Source organism: Rhodamnia argentea, chromosome 4, assembly GCF_020921035.1.
Source record: "Rhodamnia argentea isolate NSW1041297 chromosome 4, ASM2092103v1, whole genome shotgun sequence".
NCBI lineage: Eukaryota > Viridiplantae > Streptophyta > Magnoliopsida > Myrtales > Myrtaceae > Rhodamnia > Rhodamnia argentea.
In genome coordinates this window covers 5,925,247-5,951,744 of record NC_063153.1, presented here as the reverse complement: position 1 = coordinate 5,951,744, position 26,498 = coordinate 5,925,247, and the positions used below count along the sequence as shown (strand labels likewise).

The 26,498-nt window shown below is 42.0% G+C and overlaps 1 protein-coding gene and 1 pseudogene across 2 annotated transcripts; both read left to right on the top strand.

The window, feature by feature from the left end:
* Window positions 1–11,629: 11,629 nt before the first annotated feature.
* On the top strand, window positions 11,630–13,263 carry LOC115736202 (DNA-directed RNA polymerases II, IV and V subunit 10). 2 transcript variants are annotated; one of them, XM_030667772.2, is made up of 5 exons: window positions 11,630–11,805; window positions 12,000–12,058; window positions 12,638–12,732; window positions 12,833–12,895; window positions 12,998–13,263. In XM_030667772.2, exons 1-4 carry the CDS (start codon window positions 11,770–11,772, stop codon window positions 12,856–12,858), a joined length of 216 nt encoding a protein of 71 aa, XP_030523632.1. In that variant the 5' UTR covers window positions 11,630–11,769; the 3' UTR covers window positions 12,859–12,895; window positions 12,998–13,263. The 2 variants fall into 2 exon arrangements, 1 of the variants encoding a protein (XP_030523632.1); XR_004014874.2 differs by having other exon boundaries at window positions 11,631–11,805; window positions 12,833–12,962; window positions 13,000–13,263.
* Window positions 13,264–21,227: 7,964 nt separating this feature from the next.
* LOC115736201 lies at window positions 21,228–24,437 on the top strand (annotated as a pseudogene).
* Window positions 24,438–26,498: the final 2,061 nt, after the last annotated feature.

Sequence of the window (26,498 nt, the reverse complement as noted above, 5' to 3'; positions counted from 1 at the left end):
CCAGTTGGAAGAACCAAGCTGAGGAAGAAAACCGGACAGATTTGGAGCTAGCTGAGGGTAAGTGGCTGTTCTCCCTCTTAGAAACTTCTTTTGATGCCAAATTTTCGGTGGTAAATTCTAGACTTATAGGGCTGAGTATGGATGATTTAAGGACACTAAATGATTAAGGAAAAATTCGAGTTGTAATGGTTGGGTTAAAGTGTTTCTGCTGGACATATACTGGACAGTTTGTGCACTTTGTTTGGTTAAGTTGATTGGGGGCTCAAAATGAGTGGTTATGCTGCCAAATTTTCAGTGGACCCCTAAGACATATAGAATAAGGTTCCCACAAGTTCAATTAGTGTTAAATTAGAGATTTGAATTGGATTTTGGGTGAGACAACACAGGATCGGTTTTGCCCTATTTTTGCCCTGTTGTACTAAAGCTATTCATGGGTTGTACAAGGAATATTTTGGCTTGGAATTAGAATATGAGACATCCTAAGACATTGTGGAAGGTGTTATGAGGGAGTATACGAATTAAATTAAAGTTTGAAAGTGAATTCATGGCTAATTTGTGCTTGAAACTCAAGGAAACAAGCTGTCTTGTTTTTGGACAGAATATACCATGGACTTGAGGGACTACAAATGGTGTCGCCTTGCTGTGATTTTGTCGTTTGGATGTTTTAGGATGTTACTTTGAGTGCTATTAATGTTTTGGCTCAATTGGACCGAAAATTAATGGAGTTTTGCTATGGTTTATATAGATCCGATGTGGAAATCTATTTAGCCAAGCTTTTGTGGTTGTGAGGAGACTTTTTTAAGTTGCTCTTGGAACCAAGGGTAAGTGTTCTTAAAACCTTTTTTTGATCACTAAGATGCTTCTGAATGAGATGACTTATACTACGAATAGCCGTAAAATGTGAAGTGTAACTTAATTGGAATATGAGTGAAAGAGGGAAATAGATTGTCTTGAGTCTTGAACCATGCGGGGTCGATACCACGGGTCTTGGTTATGCGGGGAATAATTTGTGCAATCCTCCGGGTCTTGACATGTGGGAAAAAAAAAATACCTGGGCCTTGGTCATGTGAAGTACATGTGAAAGGAAATATCATGAATCTTGATCATGCGGGAAAATGAAATATCTTGAGTCTTGATCATGCGGGAAAATGACCAATATAGGTCGACACGAACTTTGGTATTGATAGCCTGGAACATTTTGCACGGCTATATCGTTATCTTAAGAACTATAACGAGATGAGAATCTCATGTGTGAGATACGAATGAATAGTTGCTAATACGTCAAGCTTGATCATTCCCGTAGTACCGATTTGATTATTCATGTTGTTATGACTTAAGTCTACTCTACCGATACTTGAGTTACTTGATCTTGACATCTATCTATGTTAGCTTACGTGAGATATGGTATAATGTATATATGATATTGTACTGTGTAAAGAGGCTTGTTGTGTATCTTGTCATCTGTATGCTTTGTTGCATAACTCGAAGGGGCTAGTGGTCTAGTATAGGATTTGGGTTTACTTGCTAAGATGTGAATCTCACCCCGTAGCGGGACCTTTATTTTCGGACCCTAGGTTATAGAATTGCTGCCGATGTGATTGGGAGATCCGAAAGAGATGACAAGCGTATGGGATGAATTCCCGGCTAACTTAGGAATAGTTTTTGTAAGAAAATGTACTACGGTTTGGGTAGATGTAGGTGGAGAAGATCCGCAACCGCATCGTTATGAAGTGTGGTTCCGTAAAATAGGGAACAGTGGTTTGTTCGGGCCTCTGCAGCCATCCGATGTACCCTGCGATGTAGTTCCGGGATGGTGCCACCCGTCCCGTCAAGATATCGAGGGTGTGGTTCAAGTGTCAGCAGTTGCTTCTAGGAACATAAGGGAGAAGACCCTGACGGCGGAGGAGGATCACAAGGTGATCGTGATATCCGATTCGGAGAAGGATGAGTTGGAAGACGAGATCTTGGAGACAAGCTCCAATACTTTCTCTAAGTACGTTCCGACGGGAGACGAGGCTGATGACATGACTATTAGTTCCTCCGAGTAGTCCGGTTGCTCTTGATAAGTTTCTTTTGGGGTAGATTCGGAGGAATTTGGATGTTCGGTTTTTTTGGGTTGGCTCATATTGTACATGTTATTCTACTAGTATGCATGTGACCACCGTCTTTGTATATATTTGTTGTTGTGTGTTAGTGCCCGTTTTGTTCGTATCTTTATTCTCAAGGTTGGAGTATTCCTTCCGCATGCACATTTCATTTTATGTGTTCGTCGTAGATGTAGTATCCCGGGTTTAAATTATACGGCTTGGGCAGATGTGCGTTCTCAAAGGACGACGGGACGTTACATCCTCGTTTTGGTGGTATCGGAGCGAGGTTAGCTCGATCCAAGGTGATTGAGTATTGGAGTGATAAGGAATAGGGAAATGCGAATGAAGGGGTAGTGAGACCTTAGGAGTAATTTATGGAGCTAGGCACGAAATGCATATCATATGAATTGGCGCTTGTGGTCGACATATTGTGATAGCTGGAATGATCAAGCTTCGTATTTAGCATTGTGTACTGTTTGAGACAATGACTTGATAAGGACTTAATTATTTTTACTTAAACTAAGTCTGCGAAGCATCTAAACCAGAGGTACGAATGAAATTTTCCTTGTTGTGAAATCTCTGGTTGCTTGAATTGCAATGATCGAAATAGTTGTGTATGTTGAAGTAATAAGTAACTTGGAATCACTAGGCTAAGTAAGTGATTGAAGTTCCTAATTCCTTGGTTGAAATTTAGGGTCTCCGAGAATCAGAAAGAATGAGTCAACGTGGTAGAGGTGCTAGATAAGCATCTAGCTCAGGGGCAGGTAGAGGTACTAGATGAGCATCTTGCTCAAGGGCAAGAGTTGTACAGGATCCACGAGTTGATGGAATTCTTAGGGCGCTGGAGCAAATTGGGGAGTTATTGGGAAGGCAAGCTTAGGAAAGAACTACTACCGTTGCTCAACAAGGCGAGGAAAGAGCTGCAATCGTTGCCTAGACTATTGAAGCCGTGGTCGCTGCTATCAATGTGGCCCAAGGGAATAATGCTCCGGGAATTAGAGGTGAAAATGTACATGGTCGGGAGAATCGAGTGATGGGTCGGTTTGTAGAATAATTCATGAAACTAAAGCGGCCAAAGTTTGATGGCAGAGGAGATCTTGAGCATCCCGAGAATGCTCCTAGATGGATCGAAGAATTAGAAAAAGTTTTGCGGTTTTAGGATATATTGAAGTTAAGAAGGTGACCTTGGCGACTTACCAACTTCAAGGAACAGCAAATGATTGGTGGAAGGCTACTAAGGGAACGGTTTTTACCGAAAGGGTTGAGCCGATTTGGAGGATTTTTACCAAGGTCTTCAATGCAAAATATTTTTCTGAGGTTGCCCAAGAACAGAAACCGACCGAGTTCCAAAGCTTGCATCAAAATCATATGACGGTTGATCAATATGAAGCTGAATTTTCAAGGTTGTCGAAATATGCACCTAGAATGGTGGAGAACCCGTGGGATCGGGCGAGAAGGTTCCGAGATGGGTTGAGATCCGATATCCGCAATCAAATGATATCGTTGAATCTAAGAGATTACAATGAGATTTATAGGCGAAGCCCTGTTCCAGCGCTCTAAGGACCCCATCTACTCTTGGGTCTTCAACTATTTGTGCTCTCGAGCTAGACGCTCCTCCGGTACCTCTACCACAATTGCTCATCCTTGCTAGACTCACTGCCCCTCACCCATATAATTCCGTCCGGGAATTAAAGACCGAAGTCATCTACTCAAGTCTAACAATTCTATGCTATCCATACAAGCAGCAATCATAGTCAAAACAATCAATTCACCATAACCAACCAGGAGCACCACACTCAAGAGTTCTCATTCGTACCTCAAGTCCGGACACATACGCAACTTAGTACGATTACCACAACAAGTCGTTCAACAATCAATCATCAGCCAAACGTCACTCATTGTTAAGTACGAAGATTTGTTACCCTTATTCACAACTAGTAATACAAAGCAAGTGTGCCAATCACAAGCGCCAATTCACATGTCATGCAATTCATGCCTAATTCTAGCGAATCCCTAAGTTCTAGCGAATCCCTAAGGTCTCGCTACCCGGTCATCCCAAAGTCATCACTCCTTATTACTCCAAACCTCAATCAACTTGGATTGAGCCGACCTTGCTCTGATACCACTTCAACGAGGATGTCACGTCCCGATTTCCTCTTCGGGCTCGACAACATCCCACTACGATCGTTCGCATATATTAAACCCAGGATTCGTGTATAACTTAACGTGGTATGATATGCACAAGCAGAAGCATAAAACCAAAAATCCAAACAAGTTAAAACAAGATGACTCAAGGAAAGCAACATAACATAGCACATAGTGTTTTACAATACGAGAAATCAAACAAAAGACTAAGGGTTCGGCGAAGACAAGACGGACCTAAAGGGTTTTAGTACCAAACCCAAGGAACATCAAAAGCTAGGTACTGCAACTATACCTAGAGGTCGGGCTCGCTATCCTCAGATAGGTCCTTGTCAGCTCTTGGGTCGTACTCTGCTGAAGCGTCTGACTCGGAGTCCATTGGAACATAATCCTCTTCTTCCTCTTCCACATGCTCGAGATCTGGATGTGACGCCCTAGGATTTTTATGAGCTCAAGACAAGGAAATTCATTAAAATGGAACCCACCTTATCTCTTTAGTCCAAAAATCAGCCGGCCAACCCTATCTCTTTCTTCTCTCTCTTTCTCTCTTTCCCCCACGTAAACCTCATTCTCTGCCGACTCTTCCCCCTCTTTTCTTCTTCTTTCTTCTTCGTTTTTCTTGCGGAAATGCCCCCACCCGAGCCACCACACTATACTACCATCACCATAGAACTCCATCATCACCTTCGAACCACCGTCGCGCCGCCGGAGTCGCCGGAAAACTAGCCAAGACAACCTCGAGCAGCCTCGCCCTTTTTTGGGCCGGGACTACTGTTGCTGTTGTTTCTGAGTTGCCGCCGCCATACTAACCCCACCTCAACCTCCAGCCATCTTCTCCGACCTCCTTCCTTCGCCACCAGCCATCGCCGGGCGTCGGAGTAACCTCGGGAGCCGCCGGTTCTCTTTTTGTCTCTCGGATGCTTTGTTTTCTACCGGTTACGCTCAAGCCGGCCCATTCGAGCCGCCGTGTCGCCTCCGCCCGCCGAGCCGCCGTCCCTCGACCCGGTCCCGACCCCCTCCCATTGCTTCCAAGTCATCTCGCCACCTAAGTCCCACCGTCGCCGTTCGGAGAAGCCGGAGGAAACCCGAAGTCCCCGACGCCCCTGTTTTGGGCTTAGTGCCCTGTTTCACGTCGAGATCCGTTTCTGACGCCCTCCACCGCCTCCCTCGGCTATCAACAACCACCACTGCGATCCTTAGACCCCCACGAACCTCCACCATCAACCCCACAAAGCCCCGACACCGGTGGGGTCTCGAGCAACAACCCAAGAACCTCGATCGGCCCCTATTCCGCATTGCTAATGCCCTGTTTTTGGCAATTGCAGTTGCTGTTCGCGACTGCCGGCGCCTGCTCCGGCCACCACAAGCCACCTCCGGCCACCACAAGCCACCTCCGGCCACCCATTTTCTTCCGATCTTGTCTCACTCCTCCACCTTCAATGCCGGAGTAGGCCGCCGCCTGTAGGCCACCGGAAAGGGCCACAACAGCCCCGACCAGCCAATATTTCCCCTGTTTTTGGGTCGGGACAGATTCTATTGGGCCTAATTGGGCCTATTTTGTGGGCCGGCAAGTTAGGCCAAGGTCCAACCTATTTTTGGCCGTGTAATTGGACCTTATATCGGGCCGTGGACTCATTAAACCGGAGGTTTGGGCTATAGTTCGAGGATTTTGGTTCGCGATCCGTTCAAGCCCAAAGTTCGTGGTAAGGATTTTTCGGAGGATCGTCATTGGCCTAACCTCGCACAATTAACGGTGAGTCGACCTCTAATCCTTGGCTAGGTCGTTAATTACGTTTGGATTAGTTTGATTAGATTATTAGAATGTTTTGGTATGTTAATTAGGGCCGATTTAGGCTAGAGACTCGGTTTAGGTTAAATGGCCCTAATTAATTGGATTAATTTGATTGTGCTAGTTTGGACGGAATAACCGACTAATTGATTGGCATTGGCTGATCGTGAGCGAATAATAGGTCAAGAATGAGCGTATGGTCGATTGATGATTTGGATTTAATTACGTACGATTGGATTGAATGTTTATCATTGAATTATTGATCTACGTTCGATTATAATTTATATGGATTAATTGATGAAATGCCTTAACGGATGGCTAGTCAAATTGATTGATTGGTTGGAGTTCGATCACTCGATTTATGGATGCGAGGTCGCATGGATAACATATGCATTTGTGTGATTACTCAAGAGTTTTGCTGTATGAGCATATCGCGTGAGCATTTGACTAAATGCGGATTATAAATTAGCTATTTGCTGAGTATGCTTGAGTGGTCACAAGATGGATTATTCCTGTCAAGTTCGTACCGTGTCGGGCGTACGGAACTATACGACTTGTCGGATGCACGTCAATTCGTGCCATGCCAGCCGTACGGATTACGGGATTGTCGGATGCCGGTCGCGACTTGTGGATGACCAAAGCCCTTACAGGGATTCCCGATAGTACCGTGTCGTGCTAGTCGTACGAGTCACACGGGCTATCGGATGCCGTCGCCGGAAGTAAGCGACGAAGCCTGGTCTTGCCGATAGACACCGCCAATCGTAGTGTAAAGTCACACCGGTCGTGTGCAATTGGGCCGGATGGCCGTTTATAATCGAACCACGTGTGGTGTCTGCGTATGCGATTAACATGATATCTATGGTTATTATGTGTAGCATATTATATTGAGTATTGCATACCGTGTGATTTTTAACGGATGAGCTGCATGTGATTGGGATATTTATATATCAATATGTGATTGACTGATAAAACCCTCCGGACGAATCAACGCATTAGCCGGGCTTAGGCGTTGACTCACCGAGATTTATACCTCACCCTATCGTTGTTAAACTATTTTCAGATTCTAAGTGATTGAGCTAGTAATTCTTGAAAAACCGATAAGAATGAAAGTGACGTAACCCTATTTGAAGTAGGTGCGAAGTTGATCCTAACTCGTCCCGAAGTATGGGACCAATTAGCGTGTCATTTCGGTTGACTCACGACGTGACAGTGAGTAAGATTATGTTTTTAAATTAATGCGTTTTCCTACTTGATCTATCTCTACCGATCTATCTCTATCTTATATTTTTGTCCGGGAATATTGTATGTTTCCGCATGCGTAGTTAACCTCATAGGTTGGTAGCGTGCTTGGGACGCTATCTTTTTAACCCGAGGGACGAGATGGCGGGGATGCCGCGCGCTCGAGGATTGGGGCGTGACACTGGATCCAGCGGTAAGTTGATATCATCTTCGTCCATGGGCTCCAACTCATGAGGTTCTCCCGGTTCGCCTTCGACATCAGATGGCTCCACGATCTCAACATCGGCGGAAGGGCCCGGAGGATGCGGCTGGCTAGCTACAGGCTCGGTGATGGGGTCAAACACTTCGCCATCGGGAGGCATCGGGTCGCACCACCCGGGAATCACACTCCTCGGTATGTCGTAGCTCCTCGGCGGCCTATAAGTCGTATCGTCATCTCGGTAAAACCATGCCTCATAGAGATGAGGTTCCAATTGTCGCCCCCTTCATGTTCCTAAACTATACTTCCTTTCTTAATATAAACTTTATTCTCTCCCACGGGATACTCGGCGGCCGTCATCGTGATGCCCATCGGCTCCCCAAAACGGATAGGCGGCATGGTCGGGGTTTGCGGTCTGAAAAGGGTGTCCCACAACGGGGTGAGAATATATCTCGATAAGCTAATCCTAAACCTAAACTAGGTTAAGAGTACCTCCAAACACTTACATCATGCAATCCTACTCAATAAAGATACGAGGCAAAAGATACTTTCACAAAAAATCATAACATGCTAGCACTTCATAAATCACAGGCAAATCCACAAAACATGAGTCGAACATCGCAGTCAAACTAAACCAAGCTTCGTACTTCAATAAATTTATAAACCACAAGCTTATAAGGTATCATTCGAATCATCATAGTGGTACTCAATTCATGAGTTCTCAATTCCAATGGCCATGCCCGCATTAATACGCATCAGGCTAATATATTACGTTGCACCTGCGTTAGAACGCATCAGGTTACAATTTGCCATTCATAGACTCGCATTAGTACGCCTCGGGTCGGACCCGCGTTAATACGCCTCGGGTCAAATCCCGCATTAATACGCATCGGCATGTCATAACCCCGCGATTATTGCGTCGGGGCATAATGTGCATATATACTCATATCATGACATTTAGTCGACTATAGACCCCCCGTCAACACGCCTCGGGGTATTCCCATGCACATTATCACATTTCAGCCAATCGGCCAACCAAGCACATAACAATATCAATGGGCATAATTCAATCCCAATTTCACAAATTGGACGCTTAGCCCTTATTTCCTCATTTACGGCCAAATGCCACATTTCAAGTTCAAATTAACCAATTTCATCATATTAGATCACTCATGACTGAACATGCAAGGCTTAACTCACAACTCAAGTACTTGATTCACACGTTCTTCACAAAGTCAAACTTGCATGGATATTGACCTAGCATGCTCATCATCTCCAATAATACTCAAGTCCTCAACTTGGGCTCAAACAAGCAAATAGTTGACTTGATCGTAAGGGTACCATAATAGGTCACATACACATGCTTTCGGCCCCCCTAGGGCAACTCGAAGTCCAAACAACTCAGCATACATCAAGGCCCGACGAAAGTCCATATCGAGCTTACAAGCCATAAAGAACCAATCAAGTCTATGTACACAAAGAATACATGCACGACATGTCATGTAACATTCAAGCTAAACCATACTCTCCATAATAGCCCGAGTGTCATCACAATAGCCCTCAACAAATTGAGCACAAAGTACACAAGTCATGTATTCTCGGGTTTGGAGCAATATCCACTAAAACAGCCCATTAATTCATGCCAAATCACATCCACACTTGGTCTATTAGTAACCTCAAGTCCTAATATGAGTTTAGGGCTAACTCACCACTTAAAATGAGCTTTCCAAGCCCTTGGAACAGCAGCAACTTCCGGCGACCAGAATTAGGGTTTAAGGCAACTGTTTCGATTTTCAACAAAATATCACAAGTTTAGCCACTAATCCACCCTTAAACCTTAGTTAAACGCTAAACCAAGACCTCACAAGATCTAAACCAAGCTTAGAGGATCACATACCTCAAGGATGAGCCAAAACAGCCCACAAAACCGGTGACTAGTCCAAAAAACCGGTGATGGGACGGCGGTTCGCGGCAATTCAAGCCGTGGAAAGGGCGGTGGTTTGTGGCTTTTCGGTGGTGGTGTGATGGTGGTCGGAGTAGCTCACGGTGGTGACGGAAAAGCGGCGTTTGGGGGAGTGAGCAACCGGTGAGAGGGAGAGTGAGGACGGGGAGAGTATGCTTCGGTCAAGAAAATGAAGAAGGAGAGGGAGAGAAAACCGAGAGGGAGAGTGGGGAGAGGGAGAGTATGCTTCGGTCAAGAAAATGAAGAAGGAGAGGGAGAGAGAAGCTTCACAAATTCAAAGTGGTGAGTGGATGAGTTGGTGATGGGATGTACTTGATGAACAAGTGAAAGACAAGCTTGAATGACATGGTGATGGGTTGGTAGAAGTGAATAGTAGGAGTTTTTGGTGGGGTTCTCATGGGTCATTCCTTGTCTCTAGTCAACTCACAAAGATTTCAAGAGCACTTGGGATAACTTTGCCCTTGCTAATCCTAGAGGAATGAGTATTAACACTAGGGATAAACGGCAACTCCAATTTACGGTCCCGATTTTTATTTTCTAACTTTTATCCCCTAATTTCAAATTTCTGACTTCTTGAGAACAATCCTAGAATTTAATTAACCTCGATGAGGCGATGTCCGAACCTTGATTGTTGGAATTCTCGAATCCCAATTCACGTCCGAATTCCGTCGATCTCGATTCCGGTTTATCTCAAACTAACGGGCGGCTCATTAGGTATTACGCGTATTGACCTTGTGATTCTTACCACATTTAAGATTCTCAAGTCGTGGCGACTTTGATTGTCATGTAACTGCGAGGGCTTATCACTAGTTCCGACGGTCGCAATCATCAAGATTCGATTTAAGAAAGTCTTGCGAATTACACATTGGTTAGGCGGTACCACCCACGATCCAATTGTATAACGCTAGCAATGTATTCCATAATCGTTCTTAGATCGGCCTTTAATGGCTCAAGATAATCCCTCGACAATCCTTATGGTTAAAGCCCCATTTCTTATTCGAGTTCCTAGGTCCACGTATCAATTTCCTTATTAGTCTTCCCCCTTTGGTTAGTTAACCCATGAGTGATCAATTTAGGGCGAGATACAACTGAAATACATTATCGAACATTCATTCATTTATAAGTCTCTCGGAATTCAGAATGTCACACCCTTAATATCAATGGATAAGGCATCCTCAAGGTAGTAACACGTGTTTTCGTTGGTTTGAACCGTAACTTATTCAATGAGTTGGGTTGGGCTTTGGCCGTTCCTCAAACCATCTTGCATAACTGAAATTAATACTCTACTGCAATCACTACTTCTAGTTAATTTCTTAGTTAACTTTTCAGTAAAAAAGTCAACTAGTTAGACAAAAAGTATCACACTCAAACATTTAATACTCTTTCCGCCCCCCCTCCTAAGTAAAATTACCATGAAACTATAGAAATCACGGGTCTTCGATTTATTTCTCTGCTTTCATACATCTTATTTTCTTTGCTTAACGCCTCTCCTCTCCACCGATGACAGACTCACGACTCATTGCACGGTCACCAAGAATGACATTCCGACCGCCACAAGTGAAGATTCGAAACATCACAAGCACAATTTTTGCATCGGACTACCGTGGTTTGGATTTTTTTTTCATTTAAAAGAATCCGCTTTTTCATGATGTAATCTTACTAATAATTGAGTTCTTGAGAAGAGATTTTGCTAAATCTCGGTGTGTGTTGGTACTACTCTTCGGCGAGATGTAATTTGTTTTTGGTTAAACAATATTATGTGAAAACAGTTGGCCCTTCTTTCTCAAAGTAAAGAACTTAAAATTAAAGTGAAATGGAAAAAAATTGATATAGCAATTCAACAAATAGATTATTTATAGACGAAATTACGACTTGTTTTACTTTATAGTACGACCTATAAAAAACTCCATCGTATAAATTTTTAACAAGTGCAACAAATGAAATTGCACTAACCCGAAAAAATAATTGATTTAATGGAAGAAAAAAATAAATAAAACAAGGAATCAGTCTGTCTATGAGTGAAATTAATTTGTCATATCATGAGATGCTGTAGAAAGAAGATGGAAGAAGGGGGAGTAGATCAAGTAGTTCGGGCCACAATTGAGAATGAACCCAGGCCCGGCCCGGCCCGGCCGGGAACTAAACGGATGAACCCTAACCCCTTTGTCCTTCTTTCTCTCTCTTGTTTTTTATCGGACGAGGTTTTTGAAAACCTCGTCACACAGGGTCGTCGGACAAACAAGCAGCAGAAGCACGCTTTCGGCTCTCAAATCGCACGCGGTCGCAAGCCGACGAACCCCGGAGAGAGAGAGAGACCGAGAGAGACGGACGAGGGGTGTCGCCGGCGAAGATGATTATCCCCGTCCGCTGCTTCACCTGCGGCAAGGTTTTTGCTGCTGTCTGTTGCAATTTCGCGTTCATTCCTTACTCGCCAGTTCTGTTTCGTTTCTTGTTTTTGCTGGATGATTTTACAAAGTTAGTGTTTTCGACACTCTGTTTTGTGTGGACTTTTGAGGGTTTCTGTTTTCTTGCTGTGATTTGCTCGAGAGGTTATGTGCTTATGATTGCTGCTGGTTTCAGGTGATCGGAAACAAGTGGGACCAGTATCTCGATCTCCTCCAGGCTGATTATCCAGAAGGGTGATGCTCTCATCGTCTGATGTCTTCTTATTTTTTTCTTTTTTGCATGTTATCGAAGGTAAAAAGTTATGGAGGGGGTTGTTCATATTCTTTGTGCCTATTTGATTCTTGATCGTACAATTCATGAAGCTGTGGAAGCAGAAAATATAGATTGAACGCAGGACCAGAGGTGACGCTTAAAAATTTGTGGACTCTTTCTTCGTTAGGCTCCATGATCTGTTTGGTTAGCATGATACTTTGGTTTCCTTGCTGTTTTTATTCAGCAAGGTTGTCCGGATTTCACGGTGTTTGCCAACGGATTTAGAAGGGTAATAGCTATTGTTAAGATATCAAAGAAAGGAACTTGATTTGGTCAGATTGGCCATTTGTTGTTGGCATTTGGTAAAAATGCTGTTAGAAGTGGTTTCGAGTTGGGAGTGGGTGGGACTTCTCTATTTCTGGTTTGTATCTGTATTTGCTTTTGTGCTGACAGTTTTGTTGCCTGATTTCGCTATGAGTTTTGAATGCTTGTAGTGAATGCAGCAATAAATTTTGCGAAGAATTCACCAGTCTTGAAAGTTTGATGTTCGTGGCGTGCAGGGATGCTCTTGATGCATTGGGATTGGTCCGATATTGTTGTAGGCGAATGCTGATGACTCATGTTGACCTCATTGAGAAGCTTTTGAACTACAATAGTAATATTTCTCTGTCTCTCTTAGGCACATTTTTTTTTTTTGTTGCTTCTTTAGATGTTAATTCTGTCTTTATATGTATCTTTTTTCTTTTTTGATGCAGCCCTGGAGAAGTCTGAAACCAGTTGACATGGAATTACCAGTGAAGGATGTTCTGCAGCATGTCGCTTGAACTGTTGGGCTCATGTGTTTCTGCCTAGAAATGCTTTGGTATCTTCTAATTGAATGATATCTTGACAACTAATGTATGAGGTGCATTAGAACTTTTAGTTGAGATGTAGATGTGGTGTTGACATATTCTGGACTGAGTTTCATGCGGTCTTGTGCTTTCTCCTATTGTTCTTTGAAGCGGCACTCGGTATATCATTTGGGTTATTACCCTTTTGTATAAATCCAGTAGCCTGAAAGATGTCCTCATTTTGATTTGTGTAGAAGCTTTAAAGGACCGAGAAGCAGAATATTGAGACAATTTGTGGCATCAAGCAGTCATCTAAAGATTCGAGTCATTAAGGAGGATATGTAGTATGCTTTATTTTTTTGCTTGTAGTTCCAAGCATCGGCAAATAGGCACGTTATATTTGGCATTAAGCAGTCATCTAAAGGTTGCAGTCATTAAGGAGGATATGGAGTATGCTTTTTTTTTTTTTTTTCCTTGTAGTTCCAAGCATCAGCAATAGGCGCGTTATATGGTGATTAATCTGTCTAGGAGTTTTTTAAAACTTAAGGTTGGAACGATTTGACTTGCAACATGCAAAATCCAAGAAGCTTATCCATGATTGGAATTTCATGGTATCATTTGATCTGGCGACATGAACATCATTATCAACCAATCCATTATTTCTGGATAATAGAATTTGCTGCGTTATGTGTTTCCTCTTATAAATGTGTTTGGAATTCAAGGAAGCCTTTTAGAGAGTGCCTTTATATGGTTATGTTCTTTTTGTAGTGTGAAATGCCACAGGTTCCAATTTAAGCTGCCCAATAACCAATTTGGTACTAAAACAAGAAACAGTCCTTAGACATGAGGGGGGTTTTTGAAATATTTTGTTGTTGAGATTGCCTTTAATATCAATTGAGCCAAAGTCAAAAGCAAAGCTGCTAAGCCTCTTCTTTCCTCAAATTATGGCCGCCACTCGATAGATGAGAAATTTTTTGGCGACAATTTGGCTCGCTAGATCCAAGAAATGTGATGTGCAGTTGAATCAGCTGTTCGCCTTGGCTAGAATAGAACCTTACGGATACTGCATTTACGTATGTATGTCATGTCACATCCATTTTTAATGCAATGGATGTTATGGTGCTGCAGTCGCCTGAGCCGGAGGAGATCTGCAGAAATATGCAATTGAGTTCCATAAAGCACTGTAAATTTTTTGACTTAAACTTCCGGTTGGAATAATTGGACTTGCAACATGCAAAATCCAAGAAGCTAACGATGCCATGATGGGAATTTCATGGTCTCAATAATCTCTTGTGCCATGAACATCATTCATCAACGAATTAATTATTGTTGGACGAAAAAAGATTTGTTGCAATATGTGTTTCCTTAGATAAATGTATTGGGAACTCAAAGAAGCCTTTGAGAAAGCATCTTTGCTTGGTTATATTCTTTTTTATAAGGTGAAATGCCACATGGTCCATTTATCATTGCCCAATGACTGATTTGGCACTAAGATAAGAAAGAGTTCTAAGCCACATGTTCCATGATTGGTTAAGTAACGCAAAACTTACGAGCAAAGCAGAGAAGCCTCTTCCTAAGAACTGTGGAAATATGCAGCTGAGTTCCATGAACTACTGTAATGTTGGTTGTGTGGATTTTTTAGCTTCTTTTGGAATCTGAAACTTGTGGAGAGCATTTAAATTTTAGTTCTTCGACTCTTTGTTGAGACAGCCAGATGTGCAATATCGACACCTTAACGGCATAATGCCATATGCATGTAAATGTGCAGATTGCCTTTCAGTAATCTATGTCTCCTGGTACTTGATATTCTCGTTTGAAAGATGTCATTTTATGCATGTTTCTTAGAAATTGATATTTTTCTGCTGCTTGGTGATCGTCTTCTGCCTCTAATATGTTTTATAGCATGTTCACATTAGCATTCTCTTAGTTAATTGCTCGTTTACTAGAATGAGTAGCTTTCATATTCCCTATCCAATAGATGGCGATTGTGCCTTTTTTTGGCTTCAAAATTATCGGGTTCAAACCCCTTGCCAAAGGAGAGTCAATTGGACACACGTTTGTCTATTGGGTTTACTTAATCTTGGTGGACTCTGTTTCGGATCCAAGGCTGCTGGCTTTGTCCTTGCGCTCTTGTTTCGCGGTTTTTTCTTTTACTGAGGTCGTTTAGGTGCTTCTGTTTCTGTGTTCTCCGTGGTATTGAGATAGTTCGTTGGAAAGAGGTTAAGAAAGGGTGTGGTTTGCTGGAAGTTTCGGATCGTCGGCGTTCTTTGTCCTTTGTCATTTTTTATGGCATAGCTGCGAATTTCATGCCTATCTGATTTAATCGTATGTCTTTGTTTAAACTTTTGTTTTTGTAGCTTTGATGTCAGTTTTAGGTGTTGCAAATGCATACTGATTCAAAAGTTTGTCTCTTCGATTCCTTATTATGAAGTTTTTCTTGGACAGCGAATCATAGTTTCTTGCATGGTATGTTCGCTGCTGCTATGGTCAATTGATCTTTTGATCAGGCCGTGCTCACCATGTGCTGTTTGCTTTCCAAAGACCTGCTTCTTCTGCCCTATAGTTTGCGTTTGCTCATTTCTTGATGTTCATACTTAGTCTTTAGAGTGTCCATTTTTTATGATATCCTTTCTTTCTTAGCTAGAATTCCAGTGTTTTCTGTCTATAAACTCTGGAGAAGTGGGCACTGTGTTCTCTGGTGCCCAGGGAGTCATTCCTAATAATATCAGATAGCCAGATGCCCTTTAATAGTTCTTCCGAAATTGAAACAGAATTTAATGCTTGTAGTCCTTTCCTTTGTGCTGCAAGTTTGGCGTTTCTGTAACATTTTTCTGCATTAGAAACAATGTCTCGTGTGCAGATAGAACTCTCTCTCTCTCTCACAGACACTTATCGAACTAGTTCGTTTTGCCTCCCCACGTTTCAATTTTGCAATTTGCCTCCTGAATTTTAGAAAATGGTTTCTGCTTGGAATTTTGTCTTGTATACATATGAATTTACGTGCAGAAAAGGTAGAAGAACAGCTCAGGATTATATTGGATTAAGAGCATGCGACTAAAGTTCCAACAATAAGTTGATGGGATTCAATGCCAAATGTGAGTCGATATAGAATACACTTACTAGTAGTCTTTATATTTTGCCTCACATGAATGAATGATATACGACCAGGTTGCCTTTGGTGGCTAGTTACATGGCCAGATGCGTGAGAGAAAAGTTAGGTTGGAGTCAGCGCGGATATCAGCTAAGATTGTCCTTGGTTGCTTGGTGTTCACGCCTGCTCCAGCCGCAGATTTTGGACCGGTTTGGTCCTTAACTTGGTCTCCAATTTGGGCCTCTTTCAACTCACGTCTTCTGGTTCATTTAGGATTTGGATATGGCTGATTCTTAAGGGCTTAATGATGTGCAATGAGTGGGTCATTAGAGTGATGAAAATGGAAGACGTGCATCTCGAGTCTGGTAGGAGCATACTGCGCAGTCGCGCAGAAGCGGCGGCTACGCGCTCGTTGTTCGTCCAATTGAGCTGAAATTTCGTGGTGAATTGAGTTAACATAGCAGCCTAGCATGCGTTAAAATGTCGCGCCGAAATGGATATTAGGAAGTCCACTTTCAAAGCCCATACAGTCACCGGTTTTCGTCTAGGGGCGTTGGCCGACACCAGATTGGTAAAAGGAAAACCTGGGAAGCTATGCTTAGAGCAGCACACGGGCCATAAATCATTGGAAAATGCACTCGAAGATGCTCGTCGCGACACTTGGTTTGCAATTTTCCGGGTTAGATGGGTCAAATTTATCGTAGAGAAGATTTGAGTCTCTCGAGAAGCACGGATGGGCTACACGACATGAACCCAAGCTATTAATGAACTATCATGCTTATAATATATATACGTGCAGAAGGACGCGGCGAGAACAAAGAATGCAGGGCCATAAATAAGTTGACTGTTTTTCCTTTTTCACATGGGTCAACTCCTATCGTTACGGGCAAACTTGATTCGCGGAATGTTTTGTCTTCGGAAAATGCATGAGAACTCGTCAGCGAAACTTAGGTGTCTTTTTTTTATCGGATGTCTCCGAAGAGACGGTGAAATTTAGGTGTCAAACAGCCATATAAGAGAAAATTATGGACCGTCACAATAATCACGGAACGCATTTCAAAAGTTTGCTCTTCAATCCGATCATAAGTTGCACATTCCTCCAACAAAGAAACATTAAATACGGCGAATCGAAACAAATTTGAATTCTTGGTTCTTTGCGCCCTTCGGTGGATAAAACTTGTTCAGGTACAAACAAATCGTAATGATTTTTGTATCCATTTTCAGTCACCCGTTGATGTCTTGCAATGAATTTGTCCAAACTAGTCATGGCGACATAGGGGCTTACTCTAGTCTTATGAACTGATGTAATATGTTGAGTTTGATACGTTACAAATTGTCCACCATTGGTAGCTTGACGAGTTAAATCCTTTTCAATTATCAGAATATCTAAACTCATTTCTCTCTCTAATAGTGGATACAACATTCAGTCTAAGCAAGAGATAATAGACTTTGGTATTATAGATCGTTCTTTGATTTAATGAATCATCTCATCTCAATTGAAAAAGTAACTACCTTATTAGGAAGAAATCAAAATCTTCTTCTGTGTAACTCTTATATTACTTTTTATTTTTACGTTTTTTTCATATCCGAGCTTGCATAATCTTCTTCGATATATTTTTCTTGGTTTGAGAGAAGTGATCCAAATCCAAGATTCGCTTAATTTTATGCATCTACTCAAGATTGTCTCAACTTGTGGATTCTTTTTCTTCTTAATTATTCTCTAATTCAATCAATTTTTTTTTTTAAAGTTAGACAATTGAAAAAGATCCCTTTTGTTCTTTCAAGTTATGTTTATTTTCGCTAACATTTTCGTTAAAAAACTTCAATCGACATTTCCAACCTCACATTGCATGCATCTAGGAAATTATCGATTAGAATGTGTTCAAGCATCACTTGGAACTTTTCCACTACGACGCTAAGGGTGCGTTTGGCAACGATTTTGATCCAAAAAAATCAATTATGCTCAAAATTGATTTTTTTTTTTTTGTTCTGTTCCCTAGAAGAGTTTTAGAAAATTCGAACGTGTTTGGGGTGCGCATGATAACTATTCGGTTAGTAGAATCAATTTCCAGCTAGAAATAGATTTTTCTATTTTTTGTTTCTAAATGAGTTTTTGATGAAAAAAATGCATTTGATAATGACTTAAAATTTCTATCCTTAGAACAAAATACATTTTTTATTTTTTTAAAATTTATTTAAAAAATAATTTTTATTATTAGAAAATATTATTTACTATTTAAAAATGAAAAAATATTATTTATTTTCTACTCCGGTGGTGGTAGTGGTTGCAGCGGCTGATGATGGTGGGTGGCGAAGGTCGGTGGCGGTTGACGGTGGCAGGCGGTGGTTGTGGCGGTAGGCGGCAAAGGTTGGTAATGGGCGAAGGTTAGCGGCGGGGGGCAGGAGAGGCGGGGTCTACGATTGGCCACGGTGGGATCGACGGTGGGTGGCGGTGGCCGATGGTCGGCGACGGTGGGCGACATAGGGTAGTGTTTTGCAACTAGGGGTGGTTGGCAGGTGGTTGTCGGTGGTGGCGGCCGACTGTGCCCAATGGAGGTGGCAACGGTGGGGATTGTGGCAGTGGCGGCTGGTGGTGGTTGCTGTGATGGTCAGCGGCTGGTGGCAAGGGTCGGTGATAGTCGGCGATGGGCGGGGACGGCTGGCCGAGGTTGGTAGGGGGCATGGTTAACGGCGGTGGGTGACGCACAAAATTTCTGTTCCCGAAAACTGTTTTTCTTCCTAATTCATTTTTCATGTAAATGAAATAATTACGTCTTGTCACTATATAGTCAACCTATATAGTATCACTAATAAAATGAATACAAATCATGCATAATCCATCATTTGTCTATTTACTTCGTGGAACATGAAGACATATGCGGGATCCTCAATAAAGAATATAAGCTCAATAGGTAACTTGCACTCAAATTTTTACCACGAATTTTCACTTAAATTATTTTATGAAAGAACTTTGAACAACCCATGGACTGCTCCACGATGATACTGATCATGTAGAGGCGGATGGAAATGAACATAGTCTTTTATAGTCTAGATCCAAGCACTCTCATTCTCTGACTGAGCTACTCCTTTTGGTCATCGAGCACTATTTTGGGACACTGGATTGATGGGCCAATTACAAGAAAGGCTGACCACATCCTTATAATTGCAGGATGCATTTGAAGCGGGAACAGACACTACCTACACTACCTACACTGTCCCCCACCCCGGCCAAAAACAGATGATTCACATTGGTCGGTGTGATGTTCTCTTGAAAGGCGTGGACAGTCAGAGGGTTATTCAAGTTCCAAGTACAACCACTTCCTTAATTTATGATGTCCTGGTGCAGGTTTTCGATCAATTATCTCGACACCCTAAGAGGTAGGGACAGAGGTATAAACCACCCCACATTATCATAACGAAGAAAGCAAACTAGCCTTAGGATAAAGCTTACATGACGGGAAGCAAACAAAGAGGCAACTCCAATGGCAAGGTGTTTAGCCAGAAATGTCCTTATAATCCAAACAACTCATCTGGATTCTCATCCAAATTCGACTTATGTCACTTTATATAATCAGATAGAGTTAACGGAAGAACTTGATTGAATCAACTTGACAAGTTTAGAACTAGATTACTCTTTTTACAAACTTTAGAATTCAATTGCTATTTCACGATAAGTTGTAAGATTTTTAGTGTACTTATCCTTAACCCTCTCGGTGGAGCTCAAAAGAAGAAAGGGGTGAGGATGATGACGATGACAAGCCATTGTCTCCCCACTTGATTGCCTCACCGCCCATTGGGAAAGTGGATTAGTTGGGGGTCTGAAATGGACATTTGTCCTGGGAATAATGCTTAGTTTAATATGAGCAAATGGTGGCGTGGTGGGGGTTAAGTGTCAAAGTCGGCGAAGGTAGGAAGACGATGTGGGTGACTCCAACTCAGTCGTCACACGACTCCTAAAAGCACTCGATTTGAGGGCAATGCCGCTTGCGGTTTGCTAAAGTGTCGTCCAATCCTCGTTTTTGCTTCGAACGCCGCCTGGGTGGGGGGAAGGTTGCGGGAGAGACGTGAGGAAGCTTCCACCTCTCCTTCCTCGCCCTCCCCCCACCCCCAATTTGCTTAATGTGCGGGTAAAGAAAAAAATCAATAGCTCAAGTCTTTGTTTATATTATCACTTACTCTATGTCTTGGAATTTAATATCTTCGGAATTGAGATACGAAAGTACTATTGATCTTCCGAAGAAAAGAGTGCGTGACAGCCCCAGTTTTGTACAATCGCGATTGGAGGAGCATCTGATCAGTGGATCGGAGCTTACGGCCATTGTTCACATTCGAACTCAATGAGAGAGTGATGTCGATATCCGTCACAAATGCGATTGGAGAGTTGTATTATATGGAGTGGGACAGTGTGATACTCGTGGATGAGAGGGAATTGTATATCAAAGAAACAAGCCGTTGCCATGCCATGCCATGCCATGCCATGCCATGCCTTTCTTGGTTCTAGAGTCAACATATTATTGGATAAGAAAAAAGGGAATTAATTATGGAATATTCGGGCTCAACTCTTTAATTACATTTGGGAGCAGCAATCGCATGTTCCACTTGGCACAAGGAGGGCTTCCAACAACGCGCATGACAATACTTTTGGAGCAGAAATCCATTTGGTAACTCAATTTTTAAAGCAGAAATCCGTTTGGTTACGCAATTTCTTTTTTTCCACTTTTAGAGCATTTATTTGCTCAAGAACTAGTTTTATAGCCACTTGAAGAAGTAAAAACAAAAAATTACTTTTCACCAAAAGTAGGAAAATCAACTTCCGTTCAGAAGCAGAAGTAAAAAGAAATCAACTTTTGATAAAAATAGATTTCTAGAGCAAAAGTATTGCCATGCGTGCCCTAAGATGACCCCGAAAAACTAAATGTGTATTTGGTTTCTAATGAAACATAAATACATGCAGGAATTGGAAGTTGGCCACTGGTCCGGTGGTGGCTGACAGTTTTTTACGAAGTCTAAAGTTCACTTAATATCTAATGATAATTAATTAGCTTATCCTTCCTAAGTCAGAATTCATTAAAGAGAGAGAGAGAGAGAGAGAGAGAGAGAGAGAGAGAGATTACCAATACATTGTGTAATATTAATTGAAATTGATTCTTCTTTAAAATGCAATAGTTACACTTAAAGATAAATATGTATATGAGAAGGTTAACTTAATAAGGGAGGATGGAAAGTTGGTGGGGAGTGCTGTAGCGCTGCTTTCTGGAAACCGACTCCCGGGATCTCCTCAGATTTTTTCTGCCGAGAATCATGGAGCAGAACAACCACCTCAACCCGATGAGTGTCGCCATTGGCGAATCCCGACGCGACCTCCTCTCTCCTCTCCCCGACGATCCTCCTCCTTCCTCCATGGACGTCTTCCGCCGCCACCGGGACGACTCCTCCGCCCCTCCCTCATGGCGTCTCAGCCTCACCGAGTTCCACCTCCCTCCCCGCGATCATCGCCATCCCTCTCGCTTCTCCTGCCGCCACGGTACGCCCTCTTCTCTGTTTGAACTGAAACTGCCTCCGTCGTAGCGTTAAGAATCATTTGTTCGTGTTCTCTGGGCATTCTTATTTTGGCTTGTCACTGCTCAGATTGTATCCAATGATTTAAATTTTAGGCAAAGAGCGCAAGATAGCAGAGTATTACCAGAAACAGGAAAGCCTCCTTGAAGGGTACAATGAGATGGAGGCCATGACTGAATCAGGGTGTTTTCCAGGAAGCCTAACTGAGGTTGTGTAGATTCTTCTCAGCTCATATCTTCCCACGTTTTCATTAGTTTCAGTCCTGGAAAAAAGCAGATTCTTCAGCACAATGAAATGCTTCTCCACTCGGTAGCTCTTGAAGCAAGATAAACAATCGCGAAGACAATTTAGACATTGGATTTCGAGTTTTCTAAGAGGACATCGCCTTATGTTGCTTCTGATCGATGAACTGCGTGCATTTCTGCAGGACGAGTTGAAGCAGCTGGCGAAGGGCGAGAGGTTCGCTGTCCGTATTTCAAACATAGCGAACATGGTGCTTTTTGTCGCCAAGGTCTACGCCTCTGCTGAGAGCAGATCGCTGGCGGTTATCGCCTCAACCTTGGATTCATTCCTAGATCTGTTATCAGGGTTTATATTGTGGTTCACGGCGAAAGCTATGAGGAACCCAAACCATTACCATTATCCCATTGGCAAGAAGCGGATGCAACCAGTGGTATGCTCCCCCTGCTTCCTCGGTTAAACAATTGATTACGATGGAGTGCTCATCATTCGATCGCTTTAGCTACGGTCATAACGCATGTGTCATTCTTAGATAACAGCTGGCTTAGTTGAATTACATCACCAAATTATACTCAATTTACCTTAGTCTCTATGATTAGCTCACCAAAGAAGATAGTGTCAGATATAGTATTTGTATAGCAGCGCTATTGAAGTACAGTGGAATGAAGCGTGATACTGATGATAGGAACCAAATAGCAATGCAGACCAGGGGTATCAAAAACACGATAAGAGTAGAATATTTTTGGTTTAATTTGGCTTCAGGTCGAGATTGTATTGGTGGTGTCGAATGTATCCATTGTTGGGTCACTGTGGTTCGTTACTTACAAAAGCCTGATCAACCTCAAGCTTAAGTCATAGTTAATCCGTCTGTGATATTGATTAACCATGTGAAGTACTTAATACTAAATAGCATCAAAGCTAAGTGAAATTTGGGATGATGCAGTTTTAGTTTCAAATCGGGTTATGGAGTGATAAGATGAATAAAGAGTAGGAAGACAAGGTTTTGGTCATCGAAGTGATGAGGCGATTCAAGCCTTAGACTAGACTAGATAAATTTAGTCTTCAGTGACCACAATGTTACTACCAATAAGAAATTACTCAAAATTTTCTCGATCAGAATAATATGTGCTGACTAATCACACTTTGCTATTAAGCTGTGACTGCAATGGTATCGATGGTTTGAAAATGCAGGGTATCATTGTATTTGCTTCAGTGATGGCAACTCTTGGCTTACAAATCCTGTTGGAGTCTGTTCGAGAAATCATCTCCAAGGCAAGTTATCTTTATGTTGTTTGCTTATTCATGTCACTTGCAAAACAAATTCATACACAGAGCCTGGAATAGACTAGTCTACAGAACAGTTAGAATGGGAGTAGTTAGGTTTCTAGTGATCTAACAATAATGGAAAGAAGGCTTGGAGTCTCCTCTGGGGACTTCGATATTCTAGTCTTACTTAAAACTTTTAGAACTTACCTTAAAAGATATCAACTTCTTCTGATTTTTTCGTCTAGATACTTTAGAAATTTGTGGAAATAAAGATGTTGCTTCATCACAGATTGACGTAGTGGTTCACCCAGTTTTTCTGCCACCTTCCAATAACCAATTGGTTTTAACCAAGCAGGCTTAGGATACCGTTACTAAAGTTTAGACTGTCATCTTATATTCCTCCAGTTCACTGATCTTATTTCATTATATTTCGATCAAATCTACATGCAGTCACGCCCAGACACTGACCGTGAGAAGGAGAAGTGGATGATCGGGATTATGGTTTCTGTTACAGTAGTGAAGTTTGCCCTTATGGTTTATTGTCGAAGATTCAAGAATGGAATTGTCAGAGCCTATGCTCAAGATCATTTCTTTGATGTTATAACAAATTCCGTCGGTCTGGTGACGGCTGTCCTATCTATCCAATTCTACTGGTGGATAGACCCAATTGGAGCTATAATGGTAAGTTCATCTTGAGCAGTCCAACTTAGTTTTTCAAGTGTGTTTTTTGAATGCTATAGATTTACTGCCGCCCCCCGCCACCCACCCCCCCCAAACCCACCCGCCTTTCTTCTTATCCATAGATTTATGTTGCGCACTGCTATTCTTAGCCAAATTATTACATACTCTGCAGATAGCAATATATACCATAGGCACGTGGGCAAAAACGGTGATTGAGAATGTCTGGTCGCTTATTGGAAGAACAGCCCCACCTGAATTTATAGCGAAGTTAACATATCTCATTTGGAACCACCATGAAGAGATCAAGCACATCGACACAGTGAGAGCTTACACTTTTGGTTCACATTACTTTGTGGAGGTCGACATAGTATTGCCTGAAGACATGCTCTTGAACCAAGCCCACAATATCGGGGAAACACTTCAGGAGAAGCTTGAGCAATTGCCCGAAGTTGAGCGAGCTTTCGTCCATATTGATTTTGAGTTCACGCACGCGCCTGAGCACAAGAATAAAGTATGAAGCCGATGATCATATCTGACCATTTAGAATCGGGCGGCTACTCCCTTTCCTTATTCTGTTCATTCGAATGCTTTTACTTGCATTAGGAAGAGAAGCACACGCAAAAGCATTTTATCCTCACTGATATGTGCTGAAAGATCACTGTTTGGTTGAAACAATGTTCTCATTATAAGTAGTAACTGCTTTTGAAATAATGCTTCATTTCATCTTGTTCTTTCATCGTGAGGACTGAACTATTTTTAGAGAGAGATGCTTGAATCTTCGTTTGTCGCGTCGAAGGAAGTGATTGGCTTTTTAAGACCTTAGGTTTTTTTCCTCCAGGTAAGCATTCTTCCCCAGATTAACACTTCCTCGTAATAACTCTACAAACGTCAAAAGAGTTCGAGCCCTTTCGTGGTACAAACGGTCCTGTTGGGCGTACGTTGCTGGCTAGAATGAACCTCGTACCAAATTTGAATGGAATTGTAAAATGAGGAAGAAGATTCTTTTCATTCTCGACGATGCCGTTCCTACTCGAAATGCGACTGCTTGGTCTGGTGACCTCTCCTTTGAATTGAACATGAAGAAAGCATATTTAGACATATCCCTGACTGGGCAATGACCGAGCTCCTGAGGCATCCAAATGCAGTGCGACGAGCACAAGCTGAGGTCAGAAGGATTGCCGGCGACAAACAGATTTTGCGCGGCGCCATTTGGTGTTCTCAATTGTGAACTCCTGATTAACAGTGATGCATCTTTTTATATTTATCTCCATGAAGAGTGGGGGACGGATATTGCCTTGTCAATTTTGCTCGTATAGATGGTTGAGCATCACAACAATGCAGAAGCATTACGAAATATACGCCAATCTGGGGATAAGAATAAATGTTGATTAAGGTGAGTAGACTTGGGCATCCAAAGTCATATAACCAGCATGCCAACCTGCTTACGTTGAATACATAAATGTTTCCCCTCCTACGATAAACATAAATGGCGCAAAATATTTAAAATACAAGATTACAAAAGTCGGACACACAAAGTCACGGAATTTAAGGCATATTGTTATCCCTTGAAATTTTATTTGCGATATTTTTCCTAAGCATATTTATCTCAGCTGCCCCCTCATACGATATATCACATGCAACATCTTCTTGTATAGGTCCAAACGAGTGGGATTGAACGACGAAATGAAACTCACCAGAGTTGTGCAATGAGGGCGGCGATCGACGGTGGTGGAGCCGGCTGGTCGAGCGACATAACTAAGGCTTCAGTCTTTTTCTTTTTTAGGTCGAGGGAACAAAGTGAGAGCCTTCTCTGAGCCTCCTCACTTTGTTGGTCTTATTTCTTAAAAGTGATTCGGGAATAAAAAATTAATTTTTTATTTTTGTTTATGCTCTAAATCAATTCTTGGGAACATAATCATAGAATTGAGAATCAGAATCATTTATATTACCAAACATATTTCTCACCCTTTTGTTTCGGAGAACAGAATAATCAGCATCATTACCAAATAGGCCCAAACTCATAAGAAGATTGTGATTCTTTTTATCATATTGGCATGTACAGTTAAAATGTGGACTCGATTCAAGTAGAGTAGAATCCATCATCCAGTTTTTTTATTTGGTTTTATCAGGATAATTACTAAAAAACTTCATAAATCTATTGTAGAAATGCCAATTCGGTCATAAACCTTTTAATTTAGCTAATTTAACCCTAAACTTTTTGATAATTTGCAAATGTAATATTTCTAGCCAATTTTTGGTGAAAATCGCTCATATGAACGCCGAGTCTCATACGTGGTAATTGAGAAAAGCATAAAAAAAGTCATAAACCTTTTGCATTGATATCAATTCAGTCCTAAATCTTTCAATTGAGCCAATTTAGTCCTTTGCTTTGGTATCAATTCAGTCCTTTCAGCCACACTTAATCGGAAAAGTTTGATGTGGATTCAACTCGGCGTTGGCTAGTGCTACCGGCCCTACCAACGCCGACATGGACACTGAAAATAGAAAACGATGTCATTCCCTCAAAACAAATTGATTGAAAAAATTTCTTACCTAAACAACTCTCTTCAACCCACACGATTCTTCTTCTGCTCCCTTTCGTGCCAAAATCAATTCCTCCCTTTCCGCCCAAATCCATCTTCCGCCAAATCAATCTTTGCCAATACGGCTTGTGCAAATCGATCTTCACCCAAAACCTTCATATGGAGACATACCATTTCATTGCAATCTGTTTTGCTCATGAATGAAGTATGA

Excerpts from the sequence above, each read along its gene's own strand:
- LOC115736202 (XM_030667772.2), top strand. The coding sequence starts at position 11,770 with ATGATTATCCCCGTCCGCTGCTTCACCTGCGGCAAG. Across the intron at positions 11,806-11,999 it reads GCTGCTTCACCTGCGGCAAG|GTGATCGGAAACAAGTGGGA; the intron begins GTTTTTGCTGCT and ends TGCTGGTTTCAG. Across the intron at positions 12,059-12,637 it reads CAGGCTGATTATCCAGAAGG|GGATGCTCTTGATGCATTGG; the intron begins GTGATGCTCTCA and ends CGTGGCGTGCAG.